At 39.8% G+C, this 16,760-nt stretch overlaps 1 protein-coding gene and 1 long non-coding RNA gene across 14 annotated transcripts in view; one reads left to right on the forward strand and one right to left on the reverse strand.

The window, feature by feature from the left end:
- The window catches only part of LOC307042533 (coiled-coil domain-containing protein 158-like), a 46,315-nt gene that overhangs the window by 18,908 nt on the left and 10,647 nt on the right, over positions 1–16,760 (reverse strand). For 4 of the 11 annotated variants that reach the window (XR_013809142.1, XR_013809143.1, XM_079686472.1 and 1 more), the window contains 3 exons: positions 16,251–16,313; positions 15,986–16,062; positions 15,741–15,883 (listed from right to left, as the gene is read on the reverse strand). Coding sequence is in view for 8 of the 11 variants with exons in the window: in XM_079686472.1 (XP_079542598.1) it covers positions 15,789–15,883; positions 15,986–16,062; positions 16,251–16,313 (235 nt within the window). In the remaining 3 variants the exon portion in view is untranslated. Of the gene's footprint in view, positions 1–13,032; positions 13,053–14,900; positions 15,884–15,985; positions 16,063–16,250; positions 16,314–16,760 lie in introns of those variants that run through there. The other 7 variants (XM_079686475.1, XR_013809144.1, XM_079686474.1 and 4 more) reach the window with 7 other exon arrangements.
- Positions 1,188–15,641, forward strand: LOC307042536. 3 transcript variants are annotated; one of them, XR_013809145.1, is made up of 3 exons: positions 1,188–1,446; positions 12,347–12,695; positions 12,946–15,641. It is a non-coding gene; the product is annotated as an uncharacterized lncRNA (long non-coding RNA). The 3 variants fall into 3 exon arrangements; XR_013809146.1 differs by having other exon boundaries at positions 1,438–2,073; XR_013809147.1 differs by lacking the exon at positions 1,188–1,446 and adding an exon at positions 10,881–11,385.

Below are 16,760 nucleotides of genomic sequence, written 5' to 3' on the forward strand. Positions count from 1 at the left end.
TGATGTCTGCCACCTTATATATATTTATATTTAAGGCTTTACTGATGTGCCACAATAATGTCACCTAATGTTATTGAGTTAAAATATCAATATTGTGGCTTTCCAAGTTAACATTGATTGATATGACTGCGATTAAATCAGCATATACTTCTGCCAGGGGATGCCACCCCTGAAATTCTCCAGCCACCCTCTTGCCACCCTGTGAATATTTGTCTAGATCCGCCCCTCGCTACGGGACCTGCCGTTTGTGTTCGTCTACCTGGACGACATACTCGTCGCCAGCGCTTCGGTGGAAGAGCACCTCTCACACCTCCGAGCCCTTTTCACGAAGCTCAGCCAACACGGGTTGATAATCAATCCTTCAAAGTGCCAGTTCGGTGTGTTTGACATTGACTTCCTCGGACACCGCTTCACCAAAGGCGGTGCAGCACCACTGCCGGCAAAGGTTGAGGCTGTTGTGGCGTTTCCTCGCCCGCTCACAGCCCGGTCGCTCCGTGAGTTCCTGGGGATGGTGAATTTCTACCACCGTTTCATCGCCCGGGCCGCCCACATTATGCGGACGCTGTATGAGGCTTTTAAGGGTACGACCTCCATCCAGGCGATCAACTGGACGGCGGAAGCTGAGGTTGCTTTTACGGAGGTCAAGAGCGCATTGGCTCAGGCGGCCCTGTTGGCGCACCCATCATCCACGGCTCCCATCTCCATTACCACAGACGCATCGGACTACGCCGTTGGTGCGGTGCACGAGCAGTGGGTGGAGGGCGCTTGGCAGCCACTCGCCTTTTTCAGCCGTCAGCTGACGCCCAGAGAACGCAGGCACAGCGCCTTTAGCCGTGAGCTCCTTGGACTTTCAAATTAAATCAAGTTTTATTTATATAGCAATTTTTTTTAACGATTTTTGGTCGAGCCAAAGTGTATATAATAATTACCTTACAGTAAGGACACTATACAGTAAATACAACAGCACAGTTTGTGCAGAATATCAGTATGAGAAAACGACACACTGGCCGTGCGGCACTTCCGTTTTTTGCTGGAAGGCCGTGAATTTACGGCGTTTATCGACCACAAGCCGCTCACGTTCGCCATGTCAAAAGTGGCAGAGCCTTGGTCTGCACGTCAGCAGCGGCAGCTGTCTTACATCTCGGAGTTCATCACAGACATTAAGCACGTGGCTGGCAAATCGAACCTGGTTGCAGATTGCCTCTCCAGAGTCGTCATCGGAGCCGTCCAGTTGGGTCTGGACTATACCCGCATGGCGGCGGACCAGATCACAGACCCCGGCCTCCAGGCCTTGAAGGAGGAGGGCGTGGGGCTGCGCTTGGAGGACGTGGTGTTCGGCGACGCGGGCGTAGTGTGACGTCTCCACGGGCCTGCCGCGGCCTCTCGTTCCCGCCAGTTGGAGGCGCTCCGTGTTTGAGGCAGTGCACGACCTGTCACACCCCGGCGGTAAGAGTGTGTTACTTTGCTGAAGGATATTTGTGACCGGCTATCCAGGCCAGTCTCTAAAGACTTTCCAAGGTGTAAAAATGCTGCTGCCGGAGTACTGACTGGCAGTATTGCTGACATGGGCGTAATTTCCACTGGGGACAGAGGGGACATGTCCCCCCCACTTTTCAAAATCCCATTTGTGTCCCCCCCACTTTTTAAATGTGTTTATTTTTATTTTTTTAAGCAAGCGGTCATCGTCACGGAGGAGCGCCTGTGTGTGTGTGGCACGAGCGCATCTTGTGAAAGAGAGATAGAAAGAGAGAGAGAGAGACAGAGAGAGAGATACAGAAAGAGAGAGAGAGACAGAGAGAGTTACAGGGGTTGTTGTTAGCATTTGGTGCTAGCTCGGAACTAACGGAGATTAGTAGGCCTAGCTGTTTCAACAATAAGGAGAGGGAGAGCTCTTTCCTGTCGGACTTTGAGAGACTGAGAGAGAGAGAGAGAAAGAGACTGAGAGAGTTACAGGGGTTGTTGTTAGCATCTGGTGCTAGCTTGGAGCTAATGGAGATTAGAAGCTGTTTCAACAATAAGGAGAGGGAGAGTCCTCTCCTGTCGGACTGAGAGAGATAACGTCAGCACAGGGAGGTAAAGGACTCTTAAGTTATCTCAGTGGGTCTCAAACGGTTTGGTCATCTATGTAAACAAATATTTCCATCTATGTAATATTAGTTGTATATAAAATAAGTTAAGAAATCCTTCCAATGTGTACTATAGGTCAGTACAAAAATAAAAAACACAGTTTGAAAGGGGAGTGATTATTAACATATGCATAAATAAAAAGAAAGAATGCCGACTAGGTAAGATAAAGATAGGAGAGAGGAGTTGACCAAATATGTGTTATTGGTTGTGAGCATATTCTAATGGTTTTTTGATTATTGAAATATATACAGTTCTGTTTCATATGAGTGTTGAGAGCTGTATCCATACATCTCTTAATGTAGCCCTCAAAGTGCACCAGATTGATGCTTTTAACTTCACATCCAGGGGGGCCCCCGGACCCCCCTGGATGTGAGGTCATCACAAATAAGAGACGTTCACATGGATAGGATACTAGATAAGTGTGCACATTCATTATATACACTACAGATTTGTCTTGGATTTGTTAACACTATAGTCCCTAATATATTTGTAGAAAGGCAGGAAATGGAATTAAATTGAGAAAATGTTTCATTGCGGAGGGCCCTCTGTTTTGTGTCCCCCCCACATCTCAAACCAAAGTTACACCCTTGATTGCTGATATCATGTCTACCATATCCTCTTAAAATACTCCGTCCAACAATATCAGTCTCATGAAGAAAGGTGTTTTAACGCTGATTCAAAATAGCAGAGAAACATGCATTCTTGTTCTCAGGAGGGGACATTGACAGAGGATTACTCAAAAAGTACACAGTTAGTACTTCATAGTACTTGATGTGGGAGTAGTTTCACTACTAGCCTACAGAGTCCAACAGGATCGATCTCACGAAGAACTATTGGCAGAAAAAATAATAATAACAAACTCGAGAGACGGCTGAGTGACCGCAGTGCAGAATAGCTGTATAGTTGAAATCTCCAAACAATGTTGTCCATTTTAGACATAGGCCTATTATATTTACATCCCTTAATAACATTCATTGTCTGGGCTCAATATGTGTCTTAGCTGTTTTCGTTGTGAAAACAAGTGGACCGTAGATACACGGATTGACCATCCTCATCTGCGCTCTTATTTTGAAAGACAACTTCCGGTAGCAGAATATGAAAAAACGGGGGTTTTTTTTGTTTCTATTTTCTAGTGATTTTATTTTTTGTTTTGAGAAGTAGAAAATGAAAATCATCCCATTTTTTAAGTTTAGTAAATCCATTTTTGACCAAGATAAAGGAAAACGCCTTGTATTACAATTTTGATTTTTCAATTTGAAAACGAAAATCAAATATCCAGTCGTTTTTTGTTTTTGAATATCCATTTGTGAAAAGAAAATCCAATGACCAAAACATACACTGACCCAAAAAATGGTCCGGTTTTGTTTTTTTTGATAACAATTTCATTACATTTTCCGTTTTGTATTGAAGAATGAAGAAAAAAAAGTCCGGTGGACCGGAAGTTAAAGAACATATTTCAAAAATAAAAGACACAAGGTTATAATGGCAATTCTGTAAAAGTTAAATCCTGGAACCCAGAAGTCTGACGTGACGACCTTTGGCCCCCCTGCTTCCGGCGCCCATGCTGACGAGGATAAGTTTATTTCTGCATTCACATGCAGATATGCGTTTATAGAGAATACAAGTAATCTTTGCATAACTTTATTTCGCTGACTTCCGGTTTGTAATGTGTCTGCAAATCCAGTGTCCAGCTTGTCACTGTGTGATAACGTCATGTTTGTTGCATACCTGCAAGATTTACCTGTGACAAATGTCAGCGATGTGAACAGAACTGTCGCCCTACTTTCATCTGCACCCAGCAGCAAGCGGGAGAACGATATCTCATACAGTTCACACAGTAATGGAACAGTTGTTAAGCATTATTTTGTCCAACTAGTCTCTACATTATGAATTTGATGTTGGTCTAAACTGCTAAGAAGCTGACAGCTGAGTTAGAACAGAAAGACATGCAGGCCATAATCACTAGACGCTCAAAAGAGGAATGTGTGTGTAAGGCTTACATGAACTGAATTGAAACACTGTCCATTAGTTGATTAATAAACAAGACATTCAAGTCAAAGTTTTAGGCATTTTCATTTGTAGCACACTGTAAATATAGACTATGAATGAACACATGCAATGTGGAAACACACAAATAGGTTTATTCTCAATACTCATAACATGTATCAGACACAATGACTTTACTGAGAGTGAAGATGACATGAACATAGTTACTGTATGGTATTGAAGACAAAATACAATATATTGCATTTACCTCTTCCTCTAACTCGCTCTCCAAAAGTGGCCTCCATTGTCCAAGCTCAGGTTTCTAAGTGATCTAATTGGTTACATGGCTTTTAACATGTGCATTCTGGATGCAGGGGCTTGATAATTGAGTGTGGTATATCAAGGGCAGTGTTTTGCAAACAACACACAGGCTGTCCGTTTTGAATAACGTGTCAAATGTAAATAAGAGTGTGTAGTTATTTGGTCAATCCAGTGTCCAGCTTGTCGCTGTGTGACAAAATCATGTTTGTTGCGATACCTACAAGATTTACCTGTGACAAATGTCAGCGATATAAACAGAAATGTCGACCTACTTTCACCTGCACCAAGCAGGAGAAATGTTTCAAGTTGTACTTGTGAAGTTAAGTCTACAATTAAAGGGTGAGTAATTAAGCTTTTATTTCTGTAACGTTAAACTTATTGTTTTTCTTCAACAAGTTTGACTACATTGAAAGACAGAGGAGGGACAGTATGTGCATTCTTAATGAACATACTTTGTATTTTTTATGTGTCAGGGAGGTGTTATGCTACAGGTCCATGAAGACAGGCACAGTGAGTTCAGGATGAAGTGTTCTTACTGTCTGGTTCAACCTGTTCCTGGGGATTCGGCTCATTTTAGACAGGTTAGACACAGCCAATAATAAAACATCAACTTTAATATAACTAGCACAAGGTTACTAGCTACTCCCCAGAAATGGACTGACTGGTCTGTGTGTGCTGCATAGAGGTCACAGTTGTGTTTTGTTCCTGTTCTGTTGTTAAAGAGTCATTTTTCTTCGTTCATAGTATAAAAGTAAATCAATTCATATCAGTCTGTATAAGAAGTTGTAAGTATAGAAAACATTTAGGAAAAAAGATATGACTTCTTATTTACTCCTTAAAATAGCACAATGTTATTAAACCAAAAATGTTACCCTAAAAGAAATGATACAAAGCAAACTGAATACGTATTTATTTTGTTTTTCTTCTTACAGGTGGGGCTGAAAGACTCGAGCCCCGTTGAGCTGGAACATCATGGCTGCAGGTGTGACGTGTGTTACTCTCCTGCTCCAGCCACATGACTCCCAGTGGGTCCCCAGTACTCAGCTGCACAGAGCAGAGCAGCAGTGGAACAAACCAAGAACTATGGCAAGTCTGAGAATAATGTCATTGTAATTAAAATGCTAAAACTACACACTCATCATGTCTCATACACACATCATCTCATCATTTCTATATATTGCTTAAACCCAGTGTGTAAAACCAGGCCCTGTAGAGAACATGGCTGGGATGTCCGCAATCCAAAGCAGAGAACAATGTCAGAGAAAGTAAAGTGAGAGATTAGTAGTTATGTGAAAGCAAGCTATGCACACAGAATAGCTTATGTTTTGATGTCTCTGAGAGCTGAGAGCTGCTGGATCTGTCTGCCCTCAAAGTGCCAGGGATCTACAAGGACTTCACTGTAACTGTGTTAACATTGTAAACTCTGCAGTTTTTCAATCCGCAACACCTACTGGTTAAAGCATGGTATTACATGTTTAGAGTCATTGTAATGCAGGTAGATTGTGTTGCTTTTTAATGACTGTTTTTAAATGCCTTTTTCTTAATGTCTTTTTGTAAAGCACTTTGAATTGCCTTGTGTTGAAAGGTCCTATATAAATGAACTTGCCTAAGGTCTGCAGCATGTTTTGTTGAATGTGTTATATTTGATGAAAACATTTAAATATTAAGAGTATATACAAAATAGGGGGAAAGTAGAAGGTCAATGATAGAAATATAGAATATAAAATATCAAGAAGATACTGTAAATGAGATCTAGAATAAACAGTTATAACAAGATATTAATAGGAGCATGTGCAAAACATACAAACTAATTAACCGTTATTAAAACATTAAATAATACTTTAAGTTAAGGTCTTCTTTGAAATAAGCAAAAAGCTTTGGGGGTATCTAGATAAATATCAAGCCTGACACAGTGTCAGGATAGGAGGAAAACCAGGACCCAAATGCAGTTAAAAAAGACAAAAAAGTAACAAAAGGCGAGCTTTATTAAAACAAGCCAATGACAGAAAAAACAAGATACCAATAAACACTAACAAACTGGGGAGCACATGAAACAGGACAAACGGGAGCACGCAGGTAACATGGTAAGGAAAGACGACGATCAGACAAGGAGCACAGGGGAAGACAAGACTAAATACACAGAGGATAATCGCAGGACAAGACACAGCCGGGCAGGGGAGGCAGAATCACAAGGGCAATAGGTGAACACAATGAAACAATCAGTGTGGTTTTAGTATTTGAATTACAATGACATTATTCTCAGACTTGCCATAGTTCTTGGTTTGTACCACTGCTGCTCTGTACAGCTGAGTACTGGGGACCCACTGGGAGTCATGTGACTGGAGCAGGAGAGTAACACACGTCACACCTGCAGCCATGATGCTCCCGCTCAACGGGGGTCGAGTCTTTCAGCCCCACCTGTAAGAAAAAAAAAAAAAAAAAAACGTATTCAGTTTGCTTTGTATTATTTCTGTTAGGGTAACATTTTTGGTTTAATAACATTGTGCTATTTTAAGGAGTAAATACAAAGTCATATCTTTGTTCCTAAACGTTTTCTATACTTACAACTTCTTATACAGACTGATATGAATTGATTTACTTTCATACTATAAATGAAGTGAAATAACACTTTCACAACAGAACAGGAACAAAACACAACTGTGACCTCTGTGCAGCACACAGCGTGCACACAGACCAGTCAGTCCATTTCTGGGGAGTAGCTTGTGCTATATTAAAGTTGATGTTTTACTATTGGCTGTGTCTAACCTGTCTGAAATGAGCCAAATCCCTAGGAACATGTTTAACCAGACGGTAACTAAGGCAGTAACAACACTTCATCCTGAACTCACTGTGGGGCCATGTCTTCATGGACCTGTAGCATAACACCCTGACACATAAAAAATACAAAGTATGTTCATTAAGAATGCACATACTGTCCCTCCTCTGTCTTTCAATGTAGTCAAACTTGTTGAAGAAAAACAATAAGTTTAACATTACAGAAATAAAAGCTTAATTACTCACCCTCCTAATTGTAGACGTAACTTCACAAGTACAACTTGAAACATTTCTCCCGCTTGCTGCTGGGTGCAGGTGAAAGTAGGTCGACATTTATCAAGCTCCACTTTTGTGGAATCAGCTTCCAGTTTGTGTTCGGACGGCAGACACCCTATCCGTTTTTAAGAGTACGCTTAAGACCTTCCTTTTTGATAAAGCTTATAGTTAGGGCTGATTAGATTCAGCCCCTAGTTTTGCTGATATAGGCTTAGTTTGTCGGGGGACATCTTACTTCTTCCTTCTCTCTGTCTATACCTGTGTACTCTCATGTTCCGATTAACCCAGCTTCCCCAAATTTCTTTCTTTTTGGTGTCTATATACGCCGGGATCCGGAGTCATGGATGATCCTGCGGTCCTGTGTCATGGATTGCTAGTCCTGGATCTTGAGTCGTGGCTGTGGTCCTGGATCATAAGTCCTGGATGGATATACTCGTAGATTCATCTTCCTATTATACACACATGCATTTCCAAACATTTGGACTACCTATGTTGCAAATGTATTATCTTTTCAATTTACACACGGCATCTATTGCACGTCTGTCCGTCCTGGGAGAGGGATCCCTCCTCTGTTGCTCTTCCTGAGGTTTCTCCCATTTTTCCCTTTAAACTGTGGGTTTTCTCCGGAAGTTTTTCCTTGTAAGATGTGAGGGTCTAAGGACAGAGGGTGTCGTATTGTCATACTGATATTCTGTACAAACTCTGAAGTCCACTGAGACAAATGTAACATTTGTGATATTGGGCTATATAAATAAACATTGATTGATTGATTGATTGATGACATTTCTGTTCACATCGCTGACATTTGTCACAGGTAAATCTTGTAGGTATCGCAACAAATATAATGTTGTTACACAGCGACAAGATGGAAACTGGATTTACCAAATAACTACACACTCTTATGTACATTATACACGTTATTCAAATCCGACAGCTTGTGTGTTGTTTGCTAAATACTGCCATTGAAATACCACACTCAATTATCCAACCCCTGCACCCAGAATGCACAAGTTAAAAGCCATGTAACCAATTCGATCACAAACCTGAGGTTGAACACTTTGTTGTGCACAACAATGGAGGCCAATTTTGGAGAGAGAGTTAGAGGAAGAGGTAAATGCAATATACTGTATTTTGTCTTCAGTACCATACAGTAACTATGTTCATGTCATCTTCACTAAGTCATTGTGTCTGACTCTGATACTGTTATGAGTATTGAGAATAAACCTATTTGTGTGTTTCCACATTGCATGTGTTCATTCATAGTCCATATTTACAGCATGCCACAAATGAAAATGCCTAAAACTTTGACTTGAATGTCTTGTTTATTAATCAACTAATGGACAGTGTTTCAATTCAGTTCATGTAAGCCTTACACACACATTCCTCTTTTGAGCGTCTAGTGATTATGGCCTGCATGTCTTTCTGTTCTAATTCAGCTGTCAGCTTCTTAGCAGTTTAGACAAACATCAAATTCATAATGTTGAGTTGGACTAGTTGGACAAAATAATGCTTAACAACTGTTCCATTACTGTGTGAACTGTATGAGATATCGTTCTCCCGCTTGCTGCTGGGTGCAGGTGAAAGTAGGGCGACAGTTCTGTTCACATCGCTGACATTTGTCACAGGTAAATCTTGCAGGTATGCAACAAACATGACGTTTTTACACAGCGACAAGCTGGACACTGGATTTGCCGACACAGTACAAACCAGAAGTCAGCGAAATAAAGTTATGCAAAGATCACTTTACTGCAGAACTAAACATATCCTCGTCAGCATGGGCGCCGTAAGCAGGGGAGCCAAGGGTCGTCAGACTTCTGGGTTCCAGGATTGAACTTTTATAGCAATGTCATTATAGCCTCGTGTCTTTTATTTTGAAATATGTTCTTTAACTTCCGGTCCACCGGACTTTTTTTCTTCATTCTTCAATACAAAACGGAAAATTGAAAGAAGTTGTTATCATAAACCAAAACCGGACCGTTTTTTTAATTAGGTCTTCTTGTTATCCGTTTTTTTATTCAGAAAACGGCTTTGGTTTCCCGTTTTTTCGTTTTTGATTTAAAACGAAAAAAGGCTGGTATTCTTGTTTTTTTGGTTCAAACGAAAAATCAAACTAACAAAACGTACAGACTTTAGACCTAGTTTAAAACTACAGGTTTTCTCGTTATCCGTCTTTTGATTCAGACAACACAAACGGGAAAACGGCTTTGGTTTTCCGTTTTAAATCAAAAACGAAAAATCAAACTAACAAAACGTACACGGACCTATCTGCTATGTAAGAAACAGTTCACAGTGAGAATGTTTAATGTAATGAATAGTACATAGAGTTAGTGGAATATAACTAAGGGCATTGGTTATATAAGTACAGTGTATTTTAGTTTACATTTTGGCACATATTTTACTTACAATTTGGATACAGACTGATAATACTTGCAAATTGTAATAGGCTGCATGTTGATTCTTGTATTCAAGCTAAGCAGGCTTTAATAACACTTTTATTTAAGTAGTGGATTTCTGAATTTAATAGTGTTTTAAAGAGTGACTGATGGTAGCATGGTACGGAGCCCCCTAGGGGACATGGAGAAGAAAAAAAAAAATGTTTGAACAAAAAAAAAAAAAAAACGTTGCGAGATCTCGCAATAATTAGCGATATCTCGCAAAACCCCGTTGCACTTTGTAGACGGTCCCTAAGCACTCCTCTCCCTCCTCCAGCTGCAGATTGTTACCAATTCTTGATGTTTAGCTCGGATGACGGCGCGTATCGAACTGTTCTGATAAAAACGACTCTGTAGCTCGTTGTCTACCTTGCTATGATTGTAAAGTCATGTTGTTTGTATTTTTTTACAACGTTATGTTCATGAGTTATTGATCCGCGAAATTCGAATCTGTCAATAACTCAGCTTAGAGGGACGTGCATGTCCCCTCGCTCTGAGTGTTCTCTTGAGGTGTCTTCACCAACTCTTCACTTATGTGAAACCCTTTATATATACAGTCTATCTGTGAAACCCGTGCCTATTGCCAAGCACTGATGTTATATCTTTATATTTAAGGCCAAGCTCAAAGTAAAATCAATGAACCACTCCATTGTTGTGGTTTCTATGTTACCGTAGCAGCCGAACTGACCAGGAAGTATAGCTAAATGAAAGGTTTTGCGAGATCTCGCAAAACATTATTATTATTATATTTTTAAAATATTTTTTTCTCCTTCTCCATGTCCCCTAGGGGGCTACGTAGCATGGTGCTGTGGTTCAGGCTGGAATGAACTAAACTGCATATGATTTAACAAGGAGAGCCCCCTAGTGCTCAGATACGTCAACAATGAGGAATTTTGAATTATTTGTTTATGATTCTAACTTTTATAAATGCTCCGTACCGTACGGGAGAGGATTAGGGCCACATTAATTATTTTGTAAAGTACTCCAGGCTTGTGCACTCATACTGTAGGCTAAAATTAAGTAGCAGCTAACTATGTAGCCCAATATAGGCCACCTGTCACATGACAACAGCTGTAACCACATTGTTAAACGCCACTAATATCACCACTCATACTTACTAATTTTTAAGTCTGCACATGGGCTACAAGTAAAACATCAGTTTACGGTTAATGTATATTCCTTTAAGAAGATATGTTAGATATTACTTCGATTATAAACACAGACCCGGAAAGACTGCATTTACTTAACTGTGAAACGATTATGAAGTGAAGAAATACAAAAACTACCATACCCGTAGGCTTTCCCGCAGTTGTTGCCATAGTTACCACGTATCAAGCGAAACACTCGGAACAAGTCAGAAAAACATTATTTTGTATTTTGAAGCCTTTGTCCTTTATTCATCTATCTATGATCTATGACAACTATAAGGAGTGATGGAAACAGAACGCACGCGGCCAATGTTCCCATGGTGAGTTAATTTATTTGTTTTACCAGAGTAGTCACTACATCTTGGCGAAGAAAAATCAGGAGTCGTTTATTTGGGAATTTCAATGAAGACCGTAGACAAGTAAACGTCCTGACTCCTGTATTCAAAATGTAACTCATGTAAAGTATTAAAGTATAAGCATCAAAATGCAAGTTACATCCTGCTTAAAAACCCATTTAAGAAAATAATATATTATTGGATTGGATTGGTATTATTATTATTATTATTATTGATGGATTCATGTGTTCAGCACTTTAAAAAGTACATTCTAAAGAAAAAAGTTAAGAAAAGAACCTCAAAATTACATTTCAGTAATAGTAATGTTGAAACGATATTTAGGTATCTCTGTGTCTTTATTACTTTACTGTTCAGTGTGTTTATATAACAATGTGATGGAGAACAGTTATAGCTACTATCTGTTTGCTCACCCTAACTGAACCAAAAATGAGGATGGACGAAAAGATTGCAGGCCCTCGATAGAGGATATAAATTGTCTTATCTTCTGCTCGTCTGTAAGAGATGCAAGAATGATCATCAGTCAAGTACTGGCTGGGTGTCCAACTGGCGAAACATGAAGGAGGATATAAAAAGACAGCTCACAGAGCAACTTTCATGTGGTTAAAATAGAGACGCACTTCCTGCTCAAACAAGGAAAAATGATCTGCTCAATGCAAAGTAAAACAAAAAACTCTTTCAGAATCTTCTGAGGTGCAGTCAGATATGTTTGTTCCTTTGTTTTATCCATTATGTTCATTTTAACAGAAATTACAACTGTGATGATAAGCAGCAACTCATAATCTTACTGTGTGAATATGTTCATTAAGAAATCAATAGTCTCCTCCAAATTTGTTTTTAACTTGTATAAGTGGTTTCAACTGATATGTAATTTTTTTTAACTGCTTTATAAGATTAATACAGTCCTTACATTTTTGTGAATCCTTAGGTACAAGGAGAGGTTGTAGACCAAGTATCTTAAAGCCCCAGCAAACAAGATTTCCTTGGTCGGCAGTTGTTGCCGTTTTGTCAACATGAGACTCGATGACTTCAGTGAGTGCTCGTCAGATTTATCCAGGAACCAGAGAGGTGTCTCATCGGTTATTTTCCAGCGTGACACTTCAAACCACAACTCCAGTCAAAAGCATATAAAGGGCCTCTCTAAAGAACACACTTGCTTTTCAAAGCAGATGATCCAAAAACAGATTCGCAGAGATTATGTGGCTGCTGTGGAGGAGAAACTCAAACAGCATCCTTTGGCGATGTTCCCGCACTATAGAGATCACATGACCCCAGAGGTGAGTGGACACAAAATCAGTCTGGACTACCAACCTGTTTGTCACGATCTGTCTGTTTTATTTTGTCCTGTCTAGATCTGTCTTTGTTTTCCTGCTTTAGTTTGAAAAGTGTTCACCCCCCCCGTCTTGTCTGTTGCTTCCTGTCTCTTTGTTCCCTCCTGTTTGATTACCTGATCACTGTTATGTGTCAGCACAAGGAGGCCTGTGTTAAAAGAGCTCAAACATACAGGGTATCTTCATTTCTCTCCAGTTATTCGATAAGGTGGTATGCGTTTTGGACCCAGACATAGGCGAATGCAGTGCCTCTGCACTTCCTACGCCTACAGGAGACCATGCAGAGGACGAAGGCGAAGAAAGCTGTACAGTGCCAAGGAAGGATGAAGGGAAAAGAGTAAAACAGGGGGCTTCTGCAGATAAAATGCAATTATTATTTGATTCATGGTATCAGTATCATCTTAATTATTTTGATAAATGAACTGGAAAAGAAACAACTGTATGCTCTAATAAGGCTACACACTGTATGCTATAATAAGGCTACACACTGTATGCTATAATAAGGCTACACACTGTATGCTATAATAAGGCTACACACTATGCTATAATAAGGCTACACACTCAATGCTATAATAAGGCTACACACTGTATGCTATAATAAGGCTACACACTGTATGCTATAATAAGGCTACACATGTCAATCATTTTAAAGCAGCCCTGATGTCCAACATGAAAGTCACAGAAACCCTTATATCCTACAAATGAATGGGAATGGTTCCAAGAAAGGCCGGACGGGCAAACTATATCAACTCAGCAAACACAAGGACATGAAAGCAGCCACCACCATATTCAGCAGATAGTTTGCCTCTCCCGTAAGTTTCCAAAGACACTACAGTACCTAAGGAAAGGATAACATAAATCGTACTGTTTTATCAGACTTTACACAAGAACCAGTATATTGTTAAAGAAATGATAAAACACACTTTCACTTTTGCAGGATGAAGAGACCAATATTACTGAATCTGCAGTACACCGAGACACTGCTTCACCGCGATTCCCTGTTCAAGCGGAGGGCAGCAACAATTACTAAGGTCAAGAATTACATTCTGTCCAGGCCACAAACAGAGGGGACATGTTTAAAGCAGCAGAGCCAAACAGAGAACACAAACGGTAAAGTTAAGAAAATCTTAGAAACCCACAACGTCGGAAATACCTCCCCACTGCAGTTTAAGTTCCTTCCATCAGGATCCAAACATTAGCCAATACGAGCAGATACACATTCTCTATCAAACCATTTTTTAAAGTGCGTGTAGCATCAGCACATCAACAACCATGCTTGTTTGCCCTTCCTTTCTTTCTTTTTTGCTAAATGTTGTACTTCCCTTTATTCACCTTTTACTCTTGTCATCATAATCTGACTGTGAATGTCTTTTTTTATCTTTGTCTGTTTGTTTCCCTGTCTTTATTGCTACGGCGGCAGAGCCAATAGTCCCTCAGGGACAATAAAGGATTTGAACACGAACAAAGAGTAGCAAAATATTATTTCTAAATCGCTTCTGATTTAGAAGATGTACAGTGAAGATCCTGTTGGGTCCAGACACAGGAAGCGATGTGGAACAGTTGGTTTGTTGACAGAATGAGGACCAGAAACAGATGTATGTAACCTTAGCTGTGAGGAGTTACGTAATGCACAATGGACCAAGGCTAAAAGGCAAGACTTTACATTTAAAGGAGGGGTTTCTGTGTATGGAGTGCTCAAAGCACTTTTATAGAAATGCTCTTCAAAACCACACAGTAAAAAAAGGAGCAAAAGAAGAAGTGTGTCAGTGCTCAAGGAAACATGACCACTTCTGCTTATGCAAGTGGAGGTTTTATGTTTAACGGGTGACTAAAATGACTAACAGCCAATATGCACTCAGTGGACACTTCATTAAGAACACCTGCAGCTAGGGCATACATCCTGCCTTGACACATTTGATCATGTTCAGTTTGTCGACATTATCATATCATATATTTTGACCATTATGTATTTATTATTGAGGTCTTATATATTCAATTGCATTGTATTGATCTGTGTTTCTAATTGTCTGCCCACTCCTGTAGCAAAGACCCAACACGTCTCAATACGATTTAGTCCAGTCTAACACCACCTTTAACTTAATGTTAAAACATATAATAAACATTTATCATAAAACTAGACACACACATCAATTGTAAAATCAAAACAAACTTTATTTCAGCAATAAATTAGAAAAAACATCTGAGTGAATCTTTTGACAACTTCATCTAGGGAGCCTTAAAAAAAAAAGCAGTACAAGGGGAGCTCCCTGAAAGACAAAACATTTGAATTGAATTAATTCTGAGAAATGTGATGTTTTTGATCAAACAACATTAACACAATTTTATGAAATGTTTGTGAGGCTCTGAAGGACAGGTGTAACAATGTAATGTGACATTTTTGAATTGCTATAGTTGATCCAATATCAGAGAATGTCTCTGAGTCCTATAATTCGTTTTTGGTCCATTGTATTAAATAATTGACTTTTGTGTCATTGTCGTTCAGTAATGCAGTGTTTTTCAACTCACCGTTTTTGCTTTCTTTTGACCACCACTCATATTACTCTCTTCATCTAGGCTATCCTTTTGTCCAGGGCCCTGTTCGGAGTCTTTTTCCTTTTCAAATATTTATCCATCACTGTACGTCTTGTCACGGACACCTCTCGTGCGCATCACTAAATCTCTTGTCTTAAATGAACAAGGTAATTATTGCGCTACTGCCACTCACTGGGCAGGTCAGTAAATGGACGAGTATTTCATTACTTCGCTAGTCACTACATGGCAGGAACACACGCACAACCATGGCAAATTATTAGCATTAACTAAATAATATTTATATAATATATATAAGTTGGATAATTTCCCACGGCACACCTGACGATCTCTCTCTCACGGCACAGTGGTTGAAAATCACTCCAGTAAAGATACAGTATCTGGAAGAATTTCCCAACGACTCAGTCAGTAAATACATGATTCACATTATTAGCAACTCACTGATAAGAGCCTGAGGGCCGATGTGAACACAGTCTATGGTTGTCATTGTCAGCTGTTCGGGTCAGAGGTCAGCAGAGCGTGGACGGGCGACCTGCGACCCAGTGAGAGCAGCTGTGGGAAGGAAGAGTAGCTCACTGCAGACGCTGTATTTCCAATGACATAAAGAAGAGAAAACAGGAAATAACAAGAGTATTTGTATGACATCAATTATTAACATATTTGCAGGTTAGTAGACAAAAACTCACTCTCCTTGAAGGATTTGCTTTTGATTTTTTTCCTGTTGAGCTCAGCTGCAATCAGGAAAAGTGGCTCGCTGTACACAGTAAATGCAAAAACAGACACATATTACACAGCCTGTAGCACTTTGTGGTGCTTTGCATGTTGCATGAAGGGTAAAAGGTCACGTGGGAAGATGGTGTGAGCTTCTCTTATCCTCAAGACAAGTCGTAATCATGACATATAAACAAAAAAGACGACACTGAGGTGGTAAGGTGTGGGTGCGCTCTCTACCTGCCGCAGGTTTTTCTTCTCAATCTGGAGCCGACCTTTACTTCTTCCTCCTTGTCAATGTTGCTGTGGGTGCAGAAGAATAATTAAGCATAAGTAAGACACATTCCAGGAGTCCACAACATATCTTATGACCCAAATTAAGTTTGAACTATAAAATTAAGCTTATTTGGAGAGCAGTAGGCCGTTAGGTCCCACTGGTTGTGGACCCGAAATACAATTTCTCTTTAATCTTTTAGTACCCAAGAAATATCCTAATAGGTCTCAGTAGAAGCAGCACATACCTCTGGAAGACTTTCTCGCTACAAATAAAGAAAAATAATTACAAACCCTCCATCTATCCTCCTCCTTATCAACACAATCAACTCTATAGATTAATGGAGAAAAATAAATTCCACTTCTTTCAAAAGAATAAGGAGATACAAAATGGGAAAATGGGATTGTTCTAATCATTTAAACACTACTCTCTCTTCTTTTTTCAAAACTTTTTTGTATTCATCATGATCGGTGCCT

This window comes from Notothenia rossii, assembly GCF_949606895.1.
Source record: "Notothenia rossii genome assembly, chromosome: 6".
In the NCBI taxonomy this organism is placed as follows: Eukaryota; Metazoa; Chordata; class Actinopteri; order Perciformes; family Nototheniidae; genus Notothenia; species Notothenia rossii.